At 60.8% G+C, this 19,793-nt stretch overlaps 1 protein-coding gene across 2 annotated transcripts in view; it reads left to right on the forward strand.

Moving 5' to 3' along the window:
• Positions 1 to 473: 473 nt before the first annotated feature.
• The window catches only part of COL2A1 (collagen type II alpha 1 chain), a 30,799-nt gene continuing 11,479 nt past the window's right edge, over positions 474 to 19,793 (forward strand). The window contains exons 1-26 of one of the 2 annotated variants that reach the window (XM_084879066.1): positions 474 to 802; positions 4,888 to 5,094; positions 6,456 to 6,472; positions 6,658 to 6,690; positions 6,806 to 6,838; positions 6,934 to 6,987; positions 7,124 to 7,225; positions 8,231 to 8,308; positions 8,939 to 8,983; positions 9,084 to 9,137; positions 9,532 to 9,585; positions 10,349 to 10,402; positions 10,780 to 10,833; positions 10,966 to 11,019; positions 11,297 to 11,341; positions 11,832 to 11,885; positions 15,242 to 15,286; positions 15,744 to 15,797; positions 17,244 to 17,342; positions 17,642 to 17,686; positions 17,783 to 17,881; positions 18,055 to 18,108; positions 18,521 to 18,628; positions 19,014 to 19,067; positions 19,156 to 19,254; positions 19,372 to 19,425. In XM_084879066.1, the coding sequence (XP_084735192.1) occupies positions 718 to 802; positions 4,888 to 5,094; positions 6,456 to 6,472; positions 6,658 to 6,690; positions 6,806 to 6,838; positions 6,934 to 6,987; positions 7,124 to 7,225; positions 8,231 to 8,308; positions 8,939 to 8,983; positions 9,084 to 9,137; positions 9,532 to 9,585; positions 10,349 to 10,402; positions 10,780 to 10,833; positions 10,966 to 11,019; positions 11,297 to 11,341; positions 11,832 to 11,885; positions 15,242 to 15,286; positions 15,744 to 15,797; positions 17,244 to 17,342; positions 17,642 to 17,686; positions 17,783 to 17,881; positions 18,055 to 18,108; positions 18,521 to 18,628; positions 19,014 to 19,067; positions 19,156 to 19,254; positions 19,372 to 19,425 (1,734 nt within the window). In that variant the 5' untranslated portion in view covers positions 474 to 717. The remainder of the gene's footprint in view (positions 803 to 4,887; positions 5,095 to 6,455; positions 6,473 to 6,657; positions 6,691 to 6,805; positions 6,839 to 6,933; positions 6,988 to 7,123; positions 7,226 to 8,230; positions 8,309 to 8,938; positions 8,984 to 9,083; positions 9,138 to 9,531; positions 9,586 to 10,348; positions 10,403 to 10,779; positions 10,834 to 10,965; positions 11,020 to 11,296; positions 11,342 to 11,831; positions 11,886 to 15,241; positions 15,287 to 15,743; positions 15,798 to 17,243; positions 17,343 to 17,641; positions 17,687 to 17,782; positions 17,882 to 18,054; positions 18,109 to 18,520; positions 18,629 to 19,013; positions 19,068 to 19,155; positions 19,255 to 19,371; positions 19,426 to 19,793) is intronic. The other variant, XM_084879067.1, reaches the window with a different exon arrangement.

Raw genomic sequence — 19,793 nt, forward strand, 5'->3', positions numbered from 1 at the left:
TTCCAGATATCTTCCTGCGCCCCCCTAGCCAGCGCCCTGCCCCCCACGCCCTCGCAGCCCAAGGTCCCAACGCAGCGCCCCCTCTACCTCCCGCACTGCTCCTTGCTGCCACTTTCCCCTCCTCCTTCCCAAGTCTTTTCCGTCCCATCAGTCCCGGGCCCTCGGCCTGAGCCTCTGCAAACACCCCCGCCCCTCCGACCGGGCAGCGCTCCGAGGGGAGGGGCCGGAGGCCCCCCTCCTGGACTGCGGTCGGTCGGAGGGGGCAGCGCCGCAGCCCCCGATGGGAGGAGGGGTGGGGGGGGACAGGGGCCGACTCGGCGCCCCGCCCGATCAGGCCACTCGGCAGCCTGGGAGCGGGGGGCAGGAAGCCGGGCTAGCGGAGAGGGGGTCCGGGCCGGGGGGCCGGGCAGGTGCGGGCTCCGGCGGGGCCGGGGCGGGCTCCGGGGGCGGGGTCTCAGGTTACAGCCCCGCGGGGGGCCGGGGGCGGCCCGCGGTTTGGGCCGGTGCACCAGCCTCCAGCCGGGCCCGGCGCATATAACGGGCGCCGCGGCGGGGAGAGGACGCAGAGCGCCGCCGGGCTGCCGGGTCTCCTGCCTCGTCCTCCTCCCGCTCCCCGGGCTCCTGCATGAGGGCGCGGTGAGACCCGCACCCACGCCGCGCTCCCGCCGCCTCTGCGCTGCGCTCCGCCCGGCCGGCCCGCCAGGCCCGCGGTGAGCCATGCTCCGCCTCGGGGCTCCCCAGACGCTGGTGCTGCTGACGCTGCTCGTCGCCGCGGTCCTCCGGTGTCACGGCCAGAATGTCCGTAAGTCGCCCCGGTCCCCACCCGCCGCCCTTTCTCTGTGCTGCCCCCCCTCCGCATCCTCCGAGCCGGTCCCCGCTGCTCCGAAGCCCGCGGGTCCGGGTTGGAGCGGCTCCTGGGGTTCCCGTGAGCCGAGACTGGGGCGCAGGGGGCTCAGGGGCTCGCCGAGCGGAGGCAGGTCTGCAAGGCGGCGGCTCTGCCCCGAGTCCTCCCAGCGGGGTACGGCTGGAGGCATTTGCAGGTCCCTCCTCGGCCTCGGATATGAAAAAAGCAAAGTTGGAGAGGCTTGCGCACCGGCGCGCTCTTTTCCACCGGTTTGGACGATTAGGAAGAGCACGCACACACCTCGCCTCCTCGAAGCACTCAGAGCTCAGCAAACACAGGTCGTGGCCCGTCGTTCTTAGAAGCAGGAGAGAAAGGGCTAGCGAGGGAGCCAGCCGGCGCCGAGGGGTGGACCTTGCAAACCGTGTCCGGGGGTTGGTCGCTGGGGGGGTTCGGAGAGGAGGCAGACAAAGGAGATGCCCTGAAGCGGGTGGGCTGAAATCCGAGGCCACAAAGAAAGGCTGCGGAGAGGCGCCCTGAGACCTCGGCGCGGCTCCCTCCCCCTCCGGGCCGGAGCAAGGTGCAGCCCCCCTCGCGCCTCTCGGCTTTCCCCCTGAAACTCCCCACGAGAGCGGCAATCTGAAAGGTGATCACATTCCAATCAGACTGCGCTTTTCCAACGCCCCCCCCCCGGAAATAGCGCCCCCTCTCCGTGGTCTTCCTCCCTGAACCCCCGGAGGTACTGCAAGGAGTTACTTTTCTGCTTCTGAAACTCCCTGGGCCAGGCTGCGTGCGTGTGTGTGTGTGTGTGTGTGTGTGTGTACACACAGTGGGTCGATTGCCATAACTATTCCAACCCAATACAGTTAGGGATAGATGGCAGCTTTACAACTGGTTCCAGGGCGGTTGGGGCCGCACCATGCCACGGCCTCCTTTCCGCAAAGCCCTTCTCCAGTCTGGGATTAGATTCAGGACAGACGAAGCCTGGAAAGTGTATTAGGTAGAGAGACTTTTTTTCCCCTTTCTTCCACGTGTTTGGGCATGTTTCCGACGGCTGGGATTCCAGCCCTGTCTTTGTATGTTACAGATTGTAAATCAATCGCAGGGCAACCTTTTCTTTTTTTGGGGGGGTGGGGAGGGGAGGGAGGAGATAGGGGGGAATCAAAGTCCCCGGAGGAGGCTCGGTGCTGTCTCGTCTGCCACCGGGCTGTCCACAGAGATGGTTCTTGAAGGACTTTCCGCTCCTTAGAGCGGCTGACCCAGGCGGGCGGGGGCAGGCTGGGGGCCCGCTGCGCGGCCGCAGGAGGCCTGGGGCCCGGGGATGGGGCCCGGAGGCTGGGCGGTGCACTCAGGACGTGGGCTGTGCGCGCTGGGGCACCTGTTGGAGTGCGGTGTCTGTACGGCGTCCTGTAAACGTAGGACTGGTTATATATTTTTCCTACATGCACATGAACACACCCACAAAGCTGTTTTCTTGATGGACCTAGGCTGGGCGCACAAAGGAATTAGCCAGATGACCGTAAAATAATCCCCAAACCCCCCCCTCCCCCCCGTGTTGGAGGCTCTCCCTTCAGCGGCAGAGCTCTCTCTCCGCCGCCGCTTCCTCGAAAGGGAGAGAATTCCACAGTTTCGCGGGCCCAGCTCTTCCAGGCGCTGCATCTCCTCCCCAGGGAGAGCGCATTCCAGGAGCTGGTTTTTGCGCCCCGGAGTGTCCCGGCTCCACAATCCTCATCCCCTACTGTCGGCGGACCTCACTACTGGACGCGGGGAAAGACTGCTCAGTCGGTGGCGTGGACGCCAGGAATGTCCGAAACCCGGAGCCCGGGCACGCCCCTCCTCCCCGTCTTTCCAAGAGTTGGAGAAACTCGCTGGCGGTGGCGTCTCTGACCCACATCTGCATTTCACAACCCTCGCGCCTCCGAAAGCGCTCCTCGGCGAAGGGGCGGGGGGGGAGAGACCTCAATCCTCCTTTGTGAGGCTTGTTTGCGTTGGGAGATTGGCAGCGATGGCTTCCAGATGGGGCTGAAACGCTGCCCGTATTTATTTAAGCTGGTTCCTCGCGGGGACCTGTGAATCGGGCTCTGTGTGCGCTCGAGAAAAGCCCCATTCATGCGAGGCGGGGTCCGGTGGGCTCCCCCGGATTCCCCGACACCCTCCCCCCCAAGGCCTCCCTGTGCCCGCCCGCCCGCCGCCGCCGCCGCCTCCCGGGCTCCGGCCCCGCGCAGCGCGGCGGCGGGGAGCGAGGCCGTTCCCCGAAAGAGGCGGCTTTGAGCGGCCACAAAGGCTCCTCACACGGCGCCGCGTAATGAGCGGAACCCGATCGGGCGCGCCGGGATGCTATCGGCGGCCGCTGGGAACGGCAATTACGGGGGCGCTGGGCTCCTCCGTCCACACCTAGCGGATCCGGTTACGGCGCTGGCTCCTTTCTGGGGCAGCCACTGAATCCCACGCTTCACCCTCCCGGTGTCTGTGGGCGAGCCGCGTCCAGCGCCGCCTCCACCGAGGGGCACCCAGCGGCTCTCACACCCAGGCCGCCGGCCCCGCCCCTGCGCCCGCGCATCCCGGCGGCCTCGCCGAGCGAAATCCGATCCGCATGGGGGGTGCACCTCCCTCTGCCAGCGTTTCCCCCCTCTTTGCATTCTGGGCCTTCTTAGGTGGGAGTGGGCTCTCCCTCAGTGCGGACCAGAGACCGTTAACCTCTCCTCCTTCCCCTTCCCCTTCCCCCGCAGCGGGCTTTCTGCAAGTGCCAGCAATTTTAGGGGTGGGTGTGTCCCAGCGGCTTTGGGATCTCCCCTACCCCCTTCCTCCGGATGGTCCTGCCTAAAGGCGGAGAGGATTTCTTCTAGTGGAAAAGAAAAAAAGAGAGAGGAGAGAGAGAGGCTTATCTTTAGATTTTCAGAGTCTGCTTAAAGAGCAGGGGGCAAGCCCCGTCCGGTCTCCGCCCACCTGGTTTGTGGCTCTTTCCTATTATTCATCCCCTGCCCTTGCCATTGCTTTGGGGATGTTGATGAGAAAAACAGCGCTGGGCGCTCCCGAGCGCGTGGTGCGGGCTCTCCGGCCCCTGGCGCGCTCTCTGAGCGCTCTTGTCAGCACAGGTTTCATTGGCAGGGTGGGTGCCAGATGGCAGGACGCTGTGGAAGGGACTAGTCCCTCCCATTCCTGGTCTGCATTCTTAGGCCAGGCCAGGCCCTCACCGGTTAACCTGAGCCCAGGCCCAGCATCCAAAGCCCCCTGCCCTGCAGATGGAGGCAGGCCTTCTCCAGGGAGGGCTACAGCAGTGGCCCTTTGGCCCTGCTGGCCTCCCAGGACATTTCATTAGCCCGCTTGGGTCCAAGTGGTTGTTGGAATGGGCCTATCCTCCTCCCCCAATTGGCCCTAATCCTAACATAGTTTAAAGAATGGGACAAGATCCTAATTCGAATAGCTCCTTCTTTCACCTGCTCCACCCCACGTCCGCAGTGGGAACCTGGCTGTTTGGAGACTCTAATTTTTGTGGGTAGAATGTTCTACATGTCTTCTGACTATTAGCTGTCAGTGATATTTAGGGAATCCCGGCATTCCGAGGGGAAGGCGGAAAAAGAAGGCCCCTGTTCCTGTGCTGGGCGGAGGGTGTCTCCCTTTCCCCCTCTCCTCTAGCCGCCCAGGCCTTGAGTCCGTTCAGTCTCATCTCGCCCTGCTCCCACTCTCATTTGCCGCTGCCCCTCTGCCCCGTCATCAGGGCTCATGCTAGAGGCAGGGAGAGAAGACAGCGCTGCACAGTCAGGTCACCGTGCCCCCTCCCGCCTTCGTTGCTGGCTCAGGATTTTCACTGGTGACCAGACAGCATAGTGCGAGGCACGCAATCCCTATTTGCCGGAGACATGGGAGCATGAACGATGTCTTAGAAAAATAATGTTCGAGTCCTTTGTGTTTGGGTGGCCCGAGGCCACACACTCCAGCCTTCGAAGGACGTCACGTTGACTGCAACCTCTTTCTCTTTTTCTCTTCTGGCCTCCTCCCCCTCCTTCCCTTGGCTCTGTGCTTCTCCTGCTCCGCCCTTGGTGCAGAGAAGGCTGGCAGCTGCGTGCAGGACGGGCAGAGGTATAATGATAAGGATGTGTGGAAGCCCGAGCCCTGCCGGATCTGTGTCTGTGACACTGGGACCGTCCTCTGCGACGACATAATCTGTGAAGACATGAAAGACTGCCTCAGCCCCGAGACCCCCTTCGGAGAGTGCTGCCCCATCTGCTCAACTGACCTCGCCACTGCCAGTGGTCGTAATTTATTTATTTCCTGTCCCACATAAATAAATTACTTGCAGGTGCAGCAACTGCCTTCCCATGGATGCCGGTCACCTCTGCAGAGCCGAGGGGCTGGCTATCCATGGGGCCCCGGCGGCTGAGGCTGAGAGGAAAGGCCACTTCTCGCTGGCAGGTTGAAACGTGAGGGAGCCTCCCACATGAGAGGGCCCTTCCTTCCCTCTGGACCGTGTGCTTCCCAGACACGGGGAAGGACGGAGGGATTCCTCAAAGTGCCTCTGGAATATCCCTGCAAACGGTTCGAGCCGCAGTGGAGATGGAATATTCCATCTGGCCGAGCCGCAGAGGAACGGCTTCCCCTCAGGAGACCCCTACAGAGGGCAGCCTCCCTCTCTGAGATGGAACATCGATGGCAGATTCCATTTGTTTCTCCCTCTTGGGGAGCGGGCTGCCAGCTCAGAGGCACGTTAGTCAGAGGAGGAGGAGCGGGCCTCTGGGAGTCTGAGGGGTGAAGGTGGAGATGGGGCTGGGACTGCGTCCTGGGCCTGCACTCTGGTGGGCAGTTAACTCCCAGCCGGGGTCAGTGCTGGCGATGATGCGTGCGCAGGTGACCTCGCAGCACTCCCTTTCCTGCCCTGTCTCCCTGCAGAGGGATGGGGACCCATGTCCAGGCCTCGTGGGTGGCCTCACGGTCCCCTTTCTGTTCAGGTAGAGAAGCTCTTGAAAGGAAGCGAGAGGTTGCCTTTCCTTAACACTGCCACCAGCCCTGGGGAGCTGCTTGGGGAAGCTGCTTGGAGGGCCCAGGTTCCCCGATCACCCCTGAGGGGGCCTCTGAGGGAAGCGTGGGTCGCCTTTATTGTTGCTGTTACCAAGGGCAGGAGGGCACTGGCTTGGGGTGGCACTGGCTGTGATGCCCTGGATAACGCTGTGCCTGCTGTTTTTGTTTTCTTGTGCTTGCTTCAAGGAGACCCAGCCTGAATGTAAGACCTTTTTAACTACCTAACTTCCTCTGGGAGGGCTTGTGGGGGAAAGAAGAGACCGAACCTGCTGCTTTCGGGGCTTTCTGGGTGGCTGATCAGACCTTGAGTTCTCCCTTCTTCTCTTTTCACTGCTCCGCTCCATTCTCTTGCATGCCGGCTGCTTTTTGAATAACGAAGTCTGGGTCACTTCCGTTCCTCATGGGACCTCAGCAAGCCCAGGACCCCAGTAGCTCTAACAGCCCAGCAGAGGGTTCAGGAGGAACAGGGAGCTGCCTCCTTCCTCGGTTGTGTCCTTCTTTGGGTTTGATTCCGAAAAAAGTGTGTGAGAGACAAGGACTCGTACTTCTCTGTCTCACAAGTCTTACGTTCTCCTTCCCTGTTTTTTTCCACTTGCAGGGCACCCAGGACCAAAGGTGAGTTTTTCTTTTTTTGCGTTTGCCTTTCTAGTTCCTTCTTCAGGAGCAATGCTATGCCCACACAGCCTGTCACGTTTTAGATGTGAGCAGAGGCCTGTTTCAGGGGGCACCTTGGGCAGGGCTTTGTGTTTGGGGCTTGGTGGGCTTGCTCTGCTCTGTCCTGAGACTGTGTCCTGTTCTAGGGACAGAAAGGAGAACCTGGAGACATCAAGGATGTAAGTAAAAATTACTCTCGCGCCCTGTGGCTCCTATGCTCTCACTGGGTCATTTTCTCGTGGTCCCCTCTAACTTGCCGTTCTGTGGGTCTCTCTCTCTCTCTCTCTCACACAGGTTGTAGGACCCAAAGGACCCCCTGGGCCTCAGGTAAGAAGGGAGAAAGCCATTCCTCTGCCCCTTCCTCAAGTTACCGGTCTGCAGGCCCTGGTCCCGCTGTGATCTCAACGCTTCTTCCCCTTCAGGGACCTGCCGGTGAACAAGGACCCAGAGGTGATCGTGGCGACAAAGGTGAAAAAGTGAGTAGAGAAAACGGTGCTGCCAGCCTTCTAAGGCCCGCTCCATGCCCGACCACCACCTCCAGGGCAGCCAGTGGACAGAGGGCTCTTGCACTGACACTGCTGCCCATTGGTGCCTTTTCCTCTTTTTGCCAAGGGTGCCCCTGGACCTCGTGGCAGAGATGGAGAGCCTGGGACCCCTGGAAATCCTGGCCCCCCTGGCCCTCCTGGCCCCCCTGGCCCCCCTGGCCTTGGTGGAGTAAGTATCCTTATATCCCCTTCCTTGAGGATGTCCCTCCAGAAATGTGGCTTCTAAATTGCTACTCACACTTACCTGGCTGGCTCCCAGGGCTGCCGGCAGTGTGTACACAGCCGGCCCCTGGGCCTCTCCCCCGGCCTGTAATTTAGCGGAATCACATATTAGGCATGAGCCTGTGGCACTAAGGGCTGGCTTTTTTTTCACTCAACTGGGTTTCTGCAAAGAACGTCTCCAGTTACCTGGCTCCCCGGCGTCTGTCCTGTGTGGTCAGCTCTTGGGAGTGGGTGTGGGCGCTGGGGGACAGGATGACTGGGCGCTTGTAGTTCCCTGGAAGAAGGGTGACCACTGTCCTTGGAAGACATTTCTCCTTGGTCTTTGCCAAGTACATTCCAAGCCGCTATTCATTCTCATGAAAGAGCCCCACTGAGTGAAGGTGTGTGGCTAAAGTCGTTTTTGGAATCAAACCAATCAACAAATTATATTATTGCCCAGTGCCTTCAGGCTTGCCATTTTAGGGTTGGCTATGTTTTAAATGTTTAAACTTTAAACTCACTGACGCCTACTCCATCCCTTGCTAAAATATTTCAAGACCTTGAATTTTAGTCTTTTGCTGGGCATTGAAGTCTTGGTGGTGGTGGTGGTGGTGGTGGTGGTGGGGAAACCACCTTTAAAAGTTACATTTTAGTCATATTTTTCAATGTATGTTAGCATATTTAATATTTTAGGATTAAAAAAATAACAATTTTATCAAATGAAATGCAAATAACTTAATGCTCTTCCATGTAATGCTTAATCTTCCGGGAAAATGATTATGCCACTGTCCTCTAAACACACATTTCCAAAGTGTTTTTCAGGAACCACTTGTGATTCTGATCAATGCTAGGTTAATCTCCAACAATTAAGACTTTTATCTAAATAGGTTTTCTACGCAGAGATAGCTTACCTAGCCAAGTAGGGAGAACCTAAGGCCACTCGAGCTCCTAATGCTGTTGGGTTTGTTTGCAGAACTTTGCCGCCCAGATGGCTGGAGGATTCGATGAGAAGGCTGGTGGCGCGCAGATGGGAGTGATGCAGGGACCGATGGTAAGAGAAGACACCGAATCTGTGCAGCCAAAATGGCCGACGGCCGCCCTCAGCAGAGCCAGAGACTCTGTCAACCTCACTTTTCAGATAATTGCTTAGAGCAGCTCGTCTCCATCCGTTATGTAACCTCCCGTTTAGCTAGCCCAAAGCCTTTGGTGTTTAATGGCCGTGGATGCCAGTTTTAATGATGTGCTGGGGCAGCAAAGAAGAATGGGGATGGAGAGATGCATATAGGCCGATCTGCTAGAAGGCCAGTTGCTATTGCTTTTGGAATGAGAACTGAAGAATGCAGACAGCAGCCACTGTTCTCCGCATCCACAAGACTTCCAGCAGGAAATCTCAGCCCTGCAGCTCCGACTTGGCACGGGCTAAATGAAACTCAGACGTTCGTAAACATGGCTGCTGTCCAGGAGAAAGCGAGGCCAGCTCTTCTGTCCAAATGGTGCCTATAAATAAAAATGGATTGTTGCGCGGGGAGTGGGAAATGAGAGGGAGCAGCCACGGCAGGCCCCCTGCCCACAGAGCAGCTCCTTGTCCTTTGTCTGGGCTGCTGGCCGCAAGGAGGCGGCACCCTGGAGGCCTCTGGGGAAGCAATTCCAGGGCACCTCCTCGTTTTCTGTCCCGATGCAGGGCCCCATGGGACCGCGAGGACCTCCAGGCCCCGCTGGTGCTCCCGTAAGTACCGGGTCTTTTCTTCTCGGGGGACAGCGCAGCTGCTTACAAGCCCCCTGTCAGTTTGTGGGGGCCAACCTTGGATTCTCACGTTACTTTTTAGGGACCTCAAGGATTTCAAGGCAACCCTGGTGAACCCGGGGAACCCGGTGTCTCTGTGAGTACCAGCGCGGGCCCTCCTCCTGGGGAGTCTCCCAGATGAACCACTCAGACCCCAGGCCTTCATTGTCCCGTCTCACACTCATTGCCCCTTCCCGGGCTTTCCCACAGTGGGGGGCTCAGAGGAGAGCCAGGTGTCACTTCTCAGCTCTGAGAGACAGAGAAGCAGGGTGCCTGTCCTAGCTGTCCCCTTCGGCCCATCGTTGGCCCAGCTGTCTGCAGATCCTACGGGGATCTGCTCTGCACCTTGACTCTCTCTGAGCACAAAGTGAGGTTTTCCTATCTTCCTTCCTCAGAGGGGAAGTAGCTTCCAGAACTACAGTCTCAAAGCTCTGTCCACTGATTCGGTGTCTTCCCCCTTCAACCTCCTCTTAAACGCTCTTCCTTTGCAGGGTCCCATGGGTCCCCGTGGTCCTCCAGGCCCCCCTGGAAAGCCTGGTGACGATGTGAGTATTCCTGAGTGGCTGCCTCTGTGAAAGGCCTGTGTGTGTGTGTGTGTGTGTGTGTGTGTGTGTGCTGGGCAGTGATGGGCGTGGCCCTGGGTGGGGGCACCCAAAGGGGTGAGGCTGGCGGGTCAGAGTCTGGGATCCTGTCTGCTGTCTACCCTCCTGCTTGCAACTTTGCTTTCAAGTGTCCTGGCTGTGGACTCACTGGGAAAAGAAATAATTAAAACATCATTAGCTCCAGGAAAGGGAAATTGAGAAACAAGAGAAGGGAGAAGGAGAACACCAGGGGAAAAGACACAGAGAAGAAAAAACAAAGAAAGAAACGTTCAACAACCCAGCATTATCTTAATTGTAAATGAGCTCAGACAGCTCAGCCTGAGTCAGGATGTCCAAAGAGGATGCAAACACAGGGAAGAGACAGAGGTGGCCCTGGAGCTATGCTTAGGACGGGCATTAGCGAGCCAAGCCTCCCGGGCTGGGGGCGGGAGCCCTGCCAGCAGAGCTCCGAAGGGCAGAGAGAGAGCCCCCCGGGGGAAGTGGAGACTGGTGGGGACCGAGGAGCCTGCCCACCCAGCATGTAGCTGTCCCCAAAAATCCTGTGACCTGGAAAAGGCCTTGAGGGCAGTCTGGAAAGTGAAGGAGGCGAGGGAGGTGAGCAAGCAGGCGGGCAGAGGATGGAGGGCTGAGAGGAGAGACGCTGTCTGGACTGTCCCCCTCACGCCACCGTGTCTCCGAAGAAGCTGAGGCCCATCTCTTCCTGCAGGGCGAAGCTGGAAAGCCTGGAAAATCTGGGGAACGAGGCCCTCCCGGCCCTCAGGTGAAGCCCCGCCTTCCCCAGCCTCACACCTCCCGTTACTCACCCAGCTCAGCCTGCTCCCTTCCAAAATGAGCTAACAATGAAAACATCGCCCATCCCTCATGTATCGCACCTTCATGCTGATGATCATGCCTATGATCCTAACATGGGTCCTGGGGGGGGCCGGGCAGCTGTTGTTTCTACCTCCTTTGCATGAGGGGGCGGTGAGGCAGGTGGTGGTGGTGGGAGTTCTGGGATTTATGGAGAGAACGTCTACGTGCGGGCTTCTCCCTGCTCCCTGGCGGCTGAGGCAGTGGCTCTCAAGGCTGTCTAGCAGCTCGGGCAGCCTTCCCCGGGCTCCTCCGCTCTGTGCCCTGACATCTCCTCTTCGCATTCAGGGTGCTCGGGGCTTCCCAGGAACCCCAGGACTTCCTGGTGTCAAAGGTCACAGAGTACGTATCGTGGGTGAGGGTGCTGGACGGAAGGGATTGCCCCGGGGGAGAGAAAAAAGCATGTGGGGACATGCGTGCGTCTTCCTCTCCGGTTCCCCAGAAGTGCGATCGACGTTTTCTCTCGTCCCCTAGGGCTACCCCGGCCTGGACGGCGCTAAGGGAGAAGCTGGCGCTCCGGGAGTGAAGGTGAGGACCGGGAGGCGCGCTGGGTCAGGGCACGCAGGGAGGGGAGGGAGTCTTCCTTCCCAGGCAAGGAGACACTGCTGGGTTAGTGGAGTCAGGATGTCAGAACAGCACCCAGTCCTGTATCCTGACAGACAAAGTTGTTCCTCACAGAACTGAGGCGTGGGGGTGTCAGTGTGAGGCGAGGTGACCTGAGCTTTCAGCCTCTTCCTTGGGAGTTTTCGGGGGAGAGGGGTGGTGATGGGGTCCCAGCCAGTGACCGTGTGCATCTTTTTTCCAGGGCGAGAGTGGCTCCCCTGGCGAGAATGGCTCTCCGGGCCCCATGGTGAGTATGAGCATCCATCCCCCCTGCAGGGCCCCGGACACGCTGAGACACCTCCTCCAGCTCCGAGGAGGCCCCTCCCTAGACAACCGTGTTTCCTTTGTGCAAAGTAGATGTTCAGTTTTGTAGACTGATCCACATTATGAGCAAAAAGCAAAACGTATTCAATAGATGATGTGGCCGAGGCTTCCCTAACTGTTCCTTGAAGCAGCCCTCACACACTTGGTGTGCTTGAAGTGTTACACATCCTGTTTAGGAGGCCAGCTGTGCCTGTAACCAGGATCCTGATCGGTAACAGGAGTGCCTGCCTGTGCTTCGGGGCAGACAGGCCTTCGGTGTGCTGAGACTCCCACACCTTTGCCTGCTGGGCGCCTGCGTGCTTCCTCCCCGTGGTGTCCGGGTGTCCTGGTGTCCGGGAAGGGCCTGCAGGTAGACCTGATGGCCCGTAGTGTTGTTGAGCCAACTCACGCTGTGCTGTTCCTGTGTGTTCCAGGGTCCCCGTGGCCTGCCTGGCGAGAGAGGACGGACTGGCCCTGCAGGCGCTGTGGTGAGTGAGTGACACGGCCCAAAGCCCCATCTGCTCTGCACTTTAGAGTTCACGAGGCACTTCCACATGGAGTAACTAAACTTGACTCTCAGCACGACCCTGGGAGGGGTAGAGTCCCATCATCCCTCAGGCTGCACTCCGGTCTGCCATCACAGATTCCCAGGCTGGGCCTGCTCCCTCAGGCCCTGGGAAGGTGGTGGGAGGACAGGACTCTCTCTTAACCAGTCTGGATTATTCGGGTAATCCCCTCAACAGCACATAGATACCCACTCCTCGGCCAATCCGGTTTGAATTTCCGGACAGAGTTAAGCTGGCTGCAGTGCGGTGCTGCTTTTTGTGCCCTTGGTTACTCAGATGATGCCCTAGAAAGTGTAGCAGCCTGGTATCCTGGGACAGAGCCTTTGCCTGGGCTCCTGCTGCTGCTGTCACTGTGACACACACCAGCGGCTGGGCCGCCGTGTCCCGGGCACCTCCTCCGTGCAAGGCCTTCCACGCTTGCCTCATCTGACCCTCCCCCAGATCCCAGGAGTGGATTCCATCCTTCTCCCCATTTTAGAGAAGAAGAAGCCGAGGCTCAGGAAGGTTAAATAGCTTGCAGGGGTCTTCAAACTACGGCCTGCGGGCCACATGCAGCCCCCAGGGGAGTCTGATCCTGCCCGCCAGGTTTTTTGGGCAGTGAGCGCAGCCAAGGTGTTACAGTAGGAATTAGTAGTTCATATAGTCCGGCCCTCCAGCTCTCTGAGGAACCGTGATCTGGCCCCCACTTTAAAAAGTTTGAGGACCCCTGGCTTAGGGCAATGCTTGGCAGCCGCAGGCTTGGGTGGCCTCCTGTAAATGTGGGAATGAGAAGTGAGGGGATTTGCAGTCGGAGGTGCAGGTGCCTAGCTCTGATCCCCGGGCAGCTGAGGCCCTTTTAGGCGCTCAGTCGGGCGAGCGGGGCGGTGAAAGCCGAGTTTAAGAAAGATTATGCTTTCTGTTGACTTCGTGCCCCGGCCACCCACACACTGGGGCCCCTCCTCACCGGTCCTCGCAGGGCTGGCTGGCCAAAGTAAACCGGCTTCACCCCGTGGTGCTGCTTTCCAGATACTGTATCTGCTTGGCAGAAACTGTTCTCCAAAGCAGATCAGTGAAGGAACCAGCGGCCACGACCCCCATTTGTCACCCGGAGCTGCTGAAGTGCCTTGTCCCGGGGTCACTCTGTGTGAGGGGATTAGAGGGCGCTGAGCCTGCCAAGAAGCACCGCTGCTTCTTCAGATTAGCGGGGCCTGGCTTCTGGCTTTCTGGCCAGGCCCAGAGCCACGGTGGCTGCCCCTGGGTGGGGCAAAGACAAGCTGCACCCCCCGCCCTGTTTCCCCCCCTCCCTGGGCACAGTGGACCCTGCTTCCCGGTTCTGGCCCCCATGGCAGTCAAGCCGGCAGGCTGTGCATAGGATTTGGCGTAGAAGGTTGACAACGGCACATAGCTCCACCTGCAGGCCTGGCGGCAAGGCTGGGCCAGGACTGGGCTGGGCTGGCCTCGGCCTGCTGCAGTCACATGCCTCCCCCCCCTCCCCCCGTCTTGGGCCAGACTGTGTTTTCCCCTGGGGCTTGCTGCAGGGAGAGCCTCAGAGGCCACCCCAGCTCTGGCCTCCCGGAGCCTCACCGCAGTTCCCCTCTGCTCATGCCCAACCCGGGCCTCTCCTTTGGCCGAGCCCTGGAGGGAGGGTGCCCCAGAGCTTCCCGAAGCAGCCAGGGCAGCCCAGAAGGCGCTGTGGCCAATGCTGGGCTTTATGTTCCCGCTGACACTTTCCCAAGACTTCTCTCGCTTTCCTGCGTAATGCCAGCCGGGGGAACGGAGCGCAGCCAGGAAGGAGCGTTGGGTCTCATTTAAAACATGAGCTCCCCCTGAAGCACCCTCCTTCTGCAGCTGCCGCGGAGGGAGAGGCAGGGCAGGGCAGGGCAGGGCAGGGCAGGGCAGGGCAGGGCAGGGCAGGGCAGGTGGGCGGGAAAGGTTGCCTTCGGCCCTCCTAGTCTCCAGCCAAGGACCAGGTGCCCGGCCCAGCTCAGCCTAGCCTAACGGGGCCTGGAGTTTGGGTGAAAGTTCCCTGGGCCCTACAGGGCCTTGAAAGATACACTGAGGGGTGCTCACCACAAACCCTGGGAAAATGCTGAAAGTGCAGATCAGAGAGAGAGAGAGAGAGAGAGAGAGAGAGAGAGAGAGAGAGAGAACGCGCCACGGCCTTGCCTGTCTGTGTAAAGGAGCCTCAGGGGCACAGGCTCGGACGTGTCCTCGGCCTGTGCTAGTACCTTGTCCCCCTCCTGGCAGACATCCTGTGAGCCTCTTAGTGTCCTTAGTAGCAGGTGGGGAGGGGCCGGAGCACAGAGGCAGCTGGAGTCAACCCCGGGGAGGCCATGACCGAGCCGGCATCAGGGAGGTTCCCAAGCCCTGGCAGCCTGCCCGCCAGGAGCCGGCGGGAGGAACCCAGTCAAGGTTGCTCCTTGGCTATTCCACTTTCCTTTGGCTCGGCCAGTTCTCTGACACTTTAAATCAGGGGTCTTCAAACTACGGCCCGCGGGCCACATGCGGCCCGCAGAGGAGTCTGATCCGGCCCGCCAGGTTTTTTGGGCAGTGAGCGCAGCCGAGGTGTTACAGTAGGAATTAGTAGTTCATATAGTCCGGCCCTCCAGCTCTCTGAGGGACCGTGATCTGGCCCCCACTTTAAAAAGTTTGAGGACCCCTGCTTTAAATGGTAACTTGGCCTTGAAGGTGGGGATATTTGAGATCGACACTGAAGTTTAAGAAATGATGGGGCCCTGGCTGGTGTGGCTCAGTGCTAGAGCCTTGGCCTGCGCATTGAAGGGCCATGGGTTCAATTCCCAGTCAAGGGCACTTACCTGATTTATCCCTTCCACTGTCTCCCGCCGAGTTGGGGCCTATTCAGGAGGCAATTCATCACCAATCAATATGTCTCTCTCGCATGGATGTTTCTCTCCACCTGCCCCCCCCATCCCCTCACTCTCTCTAAAAAATCAATGGAAAAAATAGCCTCGGGTGAGGACTAACAACAACAAAAGAAACAGGAACAGCTGGCCAATTACCCAAGCTTAATTTAAACTGAGAACGAGCATTCACACAGCCACCATGGAGGGGTGCCTGGGCTGCTCCCTCCCATGGGGCTGTCCCACAGTTCCCCTGTGCCCATGCCCAGCCAGGCCTTCCTCTGGTCCCACCTCGTAGCTCACCAGCCTCGTGCTCAGCCCTGGGCGGGGACACCCAGGCACAGCGTTGCCCCCAGAGTCTCTGTGTGGGGGGGCTGTGGGCAGGGAGGGACCGAGGTGGCACTTCTCACATGTCTGCTTCCTTCTCCTTGCTCACAGGGTGCCCGCGGCAACGACGGTCAGCCGGGCCCGGCAGGGCCTCCGGTAAGTCCCTTTCGGCCTCGGCAGGTGTGGTCTTGAGGCCCCTTCCCCAGCCCCCGAGTCTCAGTGCTGTTTGGTGTAGACACAGCCTTCTCCTGGAGGAGGAGGAATTGAATCGGTGCAGGATGCTCGAGCTTGTTGAAAAGAAGCTTTAAAGCAGTGGTTTGGTTTTTCTCAGCGACCTTCTCAGCAGTTTTTTGAGGAGGGCTAGACAGAGAGAGAGCTGGGAGGATCGTCTGCTTCTCACCAGAGTCTTGCTTTGCCGTCCGAAGCCAGGCCTGGGGACACTTGGCTGGGGAGGGGGGACAGTTTTCACCCAGGGGCTTTTTAGCCACCAGGGACATAGAGTCACATCAGTACAAAAGTGGGAGGCGTGGGCAGTGTGGGGGTCGCTCGCTCAGGGATCTGCAGAGATTCCGCCCAGACACGGGATTCACCTCTCACCCCTTCCTTCCTCCAGGGTCCCGTGGGTCCTGCAGGCGGTCCTGGCTTCCCTGGAGCTCCCGGTGCCAAGGTGCGTGCCCTGGTGGTTGAGTCGGGAACCCCTTTCCCCATGTCCTCTGCCGATTGCCCCCTGGACGACCCCCTTCCCTCCTGAGGGATGTCTCCCACTTGCCGCTGCTCTCCCAGGAAAAGAGCCGGGCGTTTTGCAGAGTCACCAGCTAGAAGGGAGGGTGAGATGGAAAGATAAGGAGCTGGAAGGACTACAGTTACAGCTTCAGAGAGGGGAGGACCAGGAAAGGGGGAGAGATGCCAGGGACCTGGGAGGGATGGAAGGAAAGAAGGCAAAGCTCATCTGACTCTGGACCCGGAAGAGTTGGAGGGACGCGGACAGGGGCCGGGAGCGGGTTCCATGCTTCCCTCCCCCGGCTTTATCGGCTTCACGGGGCGGGGGAGGGCTTGGCTCTCCCGAGCCCTGTGAGGTGAGTCCTTCCGAGGAAGAACAGGGGCCAGTGGAAGGCCAGCCAGTGCAGGGAAAGGCCCCCGAGGCACAGCAGGCACTCCAGTGCACACGTCCCCGGGAATTCTCCCTGTCACCGGCGGAGATGAATAAGCAGCCTCCGTGTGGTCACTGGCATCAGGTTGCTTTTAGCTCCTGGGGGTTTCCATGGCAACCAGACAGTGTCTGAGGCCCTGGGAGCCGCGTGAAGGAGGCCCATTGTGAAGAGGGACAGCGGAAGGTGAGGGGGCCTGACTTTTAGAAAATAATAATTGCCAAAGTGAGCGAGAATGGCCTGAGAAGAAACCCGAGGAGGCCCTGCCTTCCCTGCGGGTCAGCAGCCCTCCCCGGGGACTGCCTTCCGGAGCCCAGATCGCATGGGCTGCAGCTTTGAGGAAAAAATGAAAGTAAAAGCAGAAGCCGCTGCGGGGGTGGGGGCTGCCAGAAGCCAGGGAGAACTGGACCATAGGTAGTCAGAGCAGGGGAGAGCAAGGGGGCGCTGTCCTAGCTCGCACTGGCCCTGGCGTTCTGGCTCAGTTCTAAGGGCCAGCCCCGAGCCCTGGGCGGCAAGCCGTGCCCTCACATCAGCCAGTGCCAGGGGAGCAGTGCCCTCAGCTGCCGTGGCCCAGGGCCTCCATGCCCTCAGTAACCGAGAAAAACGGGTGGACGGGGAGGGAGAGGGACCTGCCAGGCTCAGCCCTGCCTCCACCATCCCCACACTGGGATGGCGGGACCCAGGCACAGGCTTTCCCGTGGGTGCTGCTGGGACCCTCACAGCACCCATGGCTGTAACGTGTAACCATGCCTTTGCTTCTGGTGGTTCACAGAGTCCAGGGGGGATGGAGGAGGAGGCAGGGGAGGAAGTCACCGGGCCAGAGAGCTCGGGCCCGCAGGGCAGATGCACAGGGCCGGCTCGGCTCGTTGGTGCACGCCTGCAGCCGGCCCCCCGCTGCCGCTGGCCCTCTGGAGGCCTGTCTGCAGGCCCCCCCTTCTCACCCCCCCTCCCTCCGTCTCCCCCAGGGTGAAGCTGGCCCCACCGGTGCGCGTGGTCCCGAAGGCGCTCAAGGTCCTCGCGGTGAACCCGGCACGCCTGGGTCCCCCGGGCCCGCGGGCGCCTCCGTAAGTGCAGCCGCTCTTTGGCCGGAAGGTTCCGGGCTCTGTGGCCCTGACCCTTGACCCTGTGCTTCGCTGTGAGGGAAACGTCCGCTCTGACCCGATGCTTGTCCCCCACGCCCACCTCTACAGACCAGGCTCCCTCCAGCCCCCGTCCTGGCGGCATCAGCGGGACGGAGCCTGGAGGGCAGCCGCCGGCCCAGCCCAGGCAGCCGCGGCCTGGGAGGGCTGGGAGGGCTGGGAGGGCTGGGAGGGATGGGGTCTGTGCGTGTTTTGTGGTGACTGTGTCTTTTTTTTTTTTTCAGGGCAACCCCGGAACCGATGGAATCCCTGGAGCCAAAGGGTCTGCTGTGAGTGCTGCCTTCGGACTTGGCTCCTTCAGGTGGGGCCGGCCCCCCGCCCTCACATCCTCTCCTGATGCCTCTCTCTTCTGCTCACACTGACAGGGTGCTCCCGGCATTGCTGGTGCTCCCGGCTTCCCTGGGCCCCGGGGTCCCCCCGGCCCTCAAGGAGCAACTGGTCCTTTGGGCCCGAAAGGTCAGACGGTAAGCGCCCGGAGTGAACCCCAAGTCCCACGGACACCCCGCCGTCAAACCCCACCGTCCCTCCTTTCCCACATGCGCACCGGGGTCCCTGGGTGGGCACCTGGGCGGGTTTCTGGAGGTGGGGGCAGGTCCGCGGGGAGAACCGGGGTGAGCCTGCCCCTCTCTCTGTCCAGGGCGAGCCTGGCATTGCTGGCTTCAAAGGCGAACAAGGCCCCAAGGGAGAAACTGTGAGTATCTGCCCCTTAGTCCTTGTCTTTCCACATGGCCTCTCTCGGGTTGGGGAGGGGGGCCCAGGGCCACCCCCACCCACTGCCCACCCAGGGCCACCCCCACCCACTGCCCACCCTCTGTAGCCCCGCCCCTCCCCCGGGAGCTCTCAGGCGGTGTCCAGAGGAGGCATGTAGCAGGCTGCAGCGGCAGCTCTCGTCTGTGACTTGGCCATGGTTTGAATGTTACGCCCTCTGTCTCCCCCCCCCGGCCACTTCTCTCTGCCACGATGACCCTCGGGGCCCCCCTTCCCACGTCCCCCAGCCCCGAGACAATGGTCACGGCCACTTTCTTCACGCGCCAGTCGGTGCCTGCACAGGGCGGGCCGTTGAGGGCTCACCCTGTCTGTCTCTCCTTTGTGCTGGTTTTCAGGGCCCTGCAGGCCCCCAGGGAGCCCCTGGTCCTGCTGGGGAAGAAGGCAAAAGGGGTGCCCGCGGAGAGCCTGGCGGCGCTGGGCCCATCGGCCCCCCCGGAGAACGAGTAAGTGGGCCGGGGGTCCCCACTGCCCCTGGGGTGTGACCGGAGAGGGAAGCCAAGGCCTTGTGGCTCCGTGTTCTTGCCGAGTCCCGTGACCTTCTGAGTCTCAGGCCCCTCTTCCTCTCCCCACCGCCCTCGGGGCAGGGCTCCTTCCTCCTTTTATGTGTCCCCCGCCCCAGGATGACACGGGACAGTTTGCGCTCCTTCCCAGACAGGGGGAGATAGGCCCGAGAAAGTAATCAATCGTTCAGAATCTTGCAAGCTGTAGCTACTGCTCCATGGACACTGTGGCTGGAGGGATGGAGCCCGGAGTCTGGTGGGTCTCTCTGCAGCCACAGTGGTTCAGGGCCCATCCAACTCCCTGCTTTTCCTCTCCCCGTCTCCCTAGGGTGCTCCTGGCAACCGTGGTTTCCCTGGTCAAGACGGTCTGGCCGGTCCCAAGGTGAGTCAGGGAAGAAGGGCCGGGGTCCCTTCCCGCCTCCCCCGTCCGTCCGATGGCCCCCCGCTGACGCCCTGCCTCCTCCGCGTAGGGAGCCCCTGGAGAGCGAGGGCCCAGCGGCCTCGCTGGACCCAAGGGAGCCAACGGGGACCCTGGCCGTCCCGGAGAGCCCGGCCTTCCCGGGGCTCGGGTGAGTACGGAGCTGCTCCGCCCGGCCCTTCCCCACGCACTCCCTTCACCCGGCGCCGCCCGATGGGGCGGCCCGGACCCGCTCTGACACCCACCTCCTTCTCTCCCCCGGACAAAGGGCCTCACTGGCCGCCCCGGCGATGCCGGTCCTCAAGGCAAAGTTGGACCTTCGGTAAGTCCCCCGTCGGTGTGTGGGGCGGGGTGGGGTGATCCCCGGGAAGCAGGGGGAAAGAGAGGCAGGCGTTTGGGTGGGACAGCCTGTGGATTTGGAGAATGGGGAGGAGGCAGACGGTGGGTAGGCACGGGGTCAGGGGTGGCCTGCGCAGGGTCAGTGAGCACGGGGCCACTCCGTGGGGGAGGACAAAGCCCGGTGTGTGCTTTCAGAAACAAAACGTCTAAGCTAGGCAGGGCCTTGTCACCGAGGGAGCCGCTGCGAGGTGTGGGCTGCCGGTCGCGACCTCAGCCGCCCCCACGTGTCGCGTCTGGCTGGTGCCCAGCCCTGGGCCTGCCGCCCGGAGGCACTGCGCGGTGCGGGCGGAG

Source organism: Pipistrellus hanaki (genome assembly GCF_964339955.1).
Source record: "Pipistrellus hanaki genome assembly, chromosome: 3".
Lineage (NCBI taxonomy): Eukaryota > Metazoa > Chordata > Mammalia > Chiroptera > Vespertilionidae > Pipistrellus > Pipistrellus hanaki.